The 4,308-nt window shown below is 45.4% G+C and overlaps 1 protein-coding gene across 3 annotated transcripts in view; it reads left to right on the top strand.

Moving 5' to 3' along the window:
- Window positions 1-374: 374 nt before the first annotated feature.
- The window catches only part of MATN2 (matrilin 2), a 158,917-nt gene continuing 154,983 nt past the window's right edge, over window positions 375-4,308 (top strand). For all 3 annotated transcript variants that reach the window (XM_011952738.1, XM_011952737.1, XM_011952736.1), the window contains exon 1: window positions 375-783. In XM_011952738.1, the coding sequence (XP_011808128.1) occupies window positions 642-783 (142 nt within the window). In that variant the 5' untranslated portion in view covers window positions 375-641. The remainder of the gene's footprint in view (window positions 784-4,308) is intronic.

Raw genomic sequence — 4,308 nt, 5'->3', positions numbered from 1 at the left:
GAGCAAGTTAATATAGGTAAAGAATTTATAGTAGGGCCTGGCATATGGCCTCAGTCTACTACCAGAGTCAAAGCCCATAGCCATTGTGCCAACACTCTCGTAATGAATGTATGCGGGAGACAGGGAGGCAGGGAGGCTGGCTATGTGATGCTACTTTATGTCAACTGCACATTAATTTTATATGTATAATTTATATAAACTAATCGATGCCATCTACTATTATTAGACTGAACGAATATTGTTACTTGGAACTCTCAGATATATAATAGTTTTTTTTTGTTCAAATTCAAAATGTAAAATGTGACTATGAGTAATTGATAATGAACTTAACTGATAAGAAACTTCAGGATAGATTTTTCTCAAGTTTTCCATTCAGTCTTACAGTGAGTAAAGTGATGAAAAATTCCAACTATGCATGCCCTGCTCAGAGTGTCCAAGAAGAGCCTACCAATGGGGGCTACTTAAGCTCTCAAAGACCGAACACACAAACAGCATTTTGAGTACAAGTGGCCTGTTTGAACTCTGAAAAGGCGGGGCGGCAGGCCTGCAGCTCCTGGAGTTCAGGGAGACCCAGAAATCTCACCCTGCCGCCTTCCCGTGTTGTGTTTGTCACAGCCTTGCTCCTCTTACTTGTCTTGAAAATGGAAAAGATGCTCGCAGGCTGCTTCCTGCTGTTCCTCGGACAGATCCTCCTCCTCCCCGCCGAGGCCAGGGAGCGGTCACGTGGAAGGTCCATCTCGAGAGGCAGACACGCTTGGACCCACCCGCAGACGGCCCTTCTGGGTGAGTGACGGTGCCCACCCCCAAAAGTGGGCAGGTGGGGGTGGTTCGGGGAGGGCTCAGGGACAGGGATTGGTGACTGTTTGGGAAGCTCTCCTTTCCCTGGGTCCTCGTGGGATGTGCTGGGCCTGGGGTCCTCACCGGTGGTGAATGCATCTGGAGTTGAGGACATGGTTGCACACGAGTTTTCAGAATAAACTTTTCTTTGAAGCCTTTAATTGAATCTGAGGCTCATGGCTTTTCTCCAATATTCGGGGCAAGATTTCTCATCTGAAATGTCCTTGTTGTTGGACCTGTCTGGGCAAAGGTGTTATGAAAATTGTGTATTGGGTTTGCCCAGCTAGATCTGTTAATAATGCTTCCCTGCGTGGCAGCAGGGAAGAAAGAGCTGGCCCAGGGGACATTGTGAGCTGAATCAAGGTATTAGGAATGGAAAAAGCCGGGGGTCTATTCATCTGATCCAGTGAACATGTTTCCTAGAGAAAGAAAATGTCATGAAAGCATACGGAAAATGTATAAATCAGCTGATTCTAAACAAGGGCCTTGGTAAGCCTGGCTTGTGGAGGTTATAGGAAGGTTGGGTAGTGCCAAGAGAATGAGTTTTGGCATTGACCTGGGTTCAAGTCTTGCCTCTGCTACTTTCCAGATGTGATATAACCTCCCTGAGGCTATAGATGTGATATAACGTAGGTGATATAACCTCCCTGGGGCTCAGTTTTATCATCTGTAAAATGGAAATGTGAATGCCAACCTTGGAACATTTCTGTGAGGAATAAATGAGGTAACACACATAAATTCTAGGTGCGCAGTAAGTAAAAGCTTTACCACAATTATCATTCTAATACGTTCTTTGAAACTGTATTTGACATTTGTATCTTGTTGGCCAGCCACTCGAATCTGACCCCCTACAAAGGCTGCTAAGAGAACTGCCCAGCGACCTGGTAGCCTCAGCAGCATCTGAAATTACAATCAGGGACCACAGGGACCTAAAGAGCCCTGTTTTCAGAGGTCAGACTCTTTATTGATGTTAACTAAATGAGGACCCCAGTGATAGATCTTCCAGGTTCTTGAAAGTCCTTGTTTCCATAGTGATGTAAACAAGACTTTTGCAAATGTGAAAATGAGTGGGAAGTGTTTAATATGTTAATTGAAACGTTTTGAAAAACAAATTCCAAGATGATTAACAACATATCTCTCTCTCTCTCTCTCTCTATATATATATATATGTATATATATATAAAACTGACGATGCACACAATCTCAGCTCATTGCAACCTCCGCCTCCTGGGTTCAAGCACATCTCCCACCACAGCCTCCTGAGTAGCTGGGTTTACAGGGGCACAACACCATGCCCAGCTAATTTTTGTATTTTTAGTACAGATGGGGTTTCACCGTGTTGGCCAGGCTACTCTCAAGCTCTTGGCCTCAAGTGATCTGCTACCTCCACCCTCCAAAGTGCTGAGATTACAGACATGAGCCAGTATGCCTGGCCAAGATACCTGATTTCTGGATCACCAGCAGTGACTGCACAGTTGGGTTTCTGATGGGGCTGGTCTCAGGAAAAGCCACCACACACTTGCCTGGAAAAGCACACTGCTTCTCTGGGCTCCAAGTCTCTCTCTCCCCCCTTTCCTCCCTCTGATACACACACATGGACCACATCACCCCCACCTTCCCTGGTTGTCAGCATTCACTGTTGTCCTCCTTCGCCTAGAAGCCCATTTTGCTAAAGGCACCAACCTTGCATCCAGCATTGATTCCTTCTTCTCATTTTTCAAGAGAATGTGTCAGAGACAAAGAGGAGGATGGGACACAACGTATCTTTTCTACCCCAAGACTGGAAGTGGGCATGGGTGTTTTCACTCCATGAGCTGTGCAAGTGGCTGCTCCCAGATATGCTGGAGGGCTGCTTGACTTATGAAAATGGTGGAGTGGGCCAGGTATGGTGACTCATGCCTGTAATCCCAGCACTTTGGGAGGCTGAGTGGGCGGATCTCGAGGTCAGGAGTTCGAGACCAGCCTGACCAACATGGTTAAACCCTGTCTCTACTAAAAATACACAAATTAGCTGGGCATGGTGGCAGGTGCCTGTGATCCCAGCTACTCAGGAGGCTGAGGTAGGAGAATTGCTTGAACCTGGGAGGTGGAGGTTGCAGTGAGCCAAGATCGTGCCACTGCACTCCAGCCTGGCGACAGAGTGAGACTCCGTCTCAAAAAAAAAAGAAAAAGAAAATGGTGACGTGACAATCATGAAACCAGAAGGCAAACACTATGGCTGTGGCCTGGATTCTCAAGTGCAATCTGCTTTTGTTCTTATTTTGATGGGGAACAAAAATGGAAATGCATGCTCATTGGTAGTCCTTGCCCTGAGGGTATGACCTTCTCTTCGTTCTTAGAATACTATAGTGTTTTGCATTTTATGCATGTTTGCTTCTCTTGGCTCTTGGACTATTTGTTCAGTGAAATAGGCCACATTTCACTTTTTAGTGGCAAATCATTTTGGCTAAAGCTATGGCATCCACTGGCATGATTTATTTTACTGGTTATTTGCTTGCAAGTATGTTCCTGAAAGTTTAACAGAGTAGAAACAGCAGAATGGTTTCTTAGGTTAACTTTTTGTTTGAACTTTCTGGGTTTTAAAAATGTTTATCTTTTATGTTTAAATTCAGATCAGAGTCTCAGTAACAACTTGAGTCAGTTTGAAAAAATAATGCATCTATTTATCCACCCATCCTGTGAACATCTGCAGGCTGTTCACTCCGCAGTCTGTGATGTCTGTCCACATGGGCTTATCTCTTACCTCATTCATTTATCTGGAATTTCTACTCTGTGCCAGACACTGGTTGTGGGGCGGGGGTAGTGTTTAAGATGAATAGACACCATCAGGAGGTGCACAGAGTAGTGGAAGAGACAGGCATGTGAAAAGATCATTAATTTGGTAGAATCGGTGTGCAAAAGTAGAGGCATGGCTACATTATAGCTCAACTCTGCCTGCTGAGCAGGCTTAGTGTAAGGCAGTGGTTCTCAAGCCTTGGTCTCAGGATCCTTCCTTTTACACTAAAAATTATTTTTATTTTATTTTATTTTATTTTGAGACAGGGTCTCACTGTCTCCCAGGCTGGAGTGTAGTGGCATGATCATGGTTCACTGCAGCCTTGACCTCTTGAGCTCAAGCAATCCTCTAACCTCAGCATCTCAAGTAGCTGGGACTATAGGCACATGCCACTACACCTGGCTAATGTTTGTATTTTTTATAGAGACAGGGTTTCGCCATGTTGTCTAGGCTGATGTTGAACTCCTGAGCTCAAGTGATCCCCCCGTCTCAGTCTCCCAAAGTGCTGGGATTCTAGGCATGAGCCACTGTGCCCAGCCAAATTTTTTTTTTTTTTTTTGAGACGGAGTCACACTCTGTCGCCCAGGCTGGAGTGTAATGACACAATCTCAGCTCATTGCAACCTCCGCCTCCTGGGTTCAAGCACATCTCCCACCACAGCCTCCTGAGTAGCTGGGTTTACAGGGGCACAACAC

This window comes from Colobus angolensis, unplaced genomic scaffold, assembly GCF_000951035.1.
Source record: "Colobus angolensis palliatus isolate OR3802 unplaced genomic scaffold, Cang.pa_1.0 Scaffold349, whole genome shotgun sequence".
Taxonomy (NCBI): domain Eukaryota; kingdom Metazoa; phylum Chordata; class Mammalia; order Primates; family Cercopithecidae; genus Colobus; species Colobus angolensis.
This window is presented reverse-complemented; position numbering and strand designations above follow the sequence as displayed.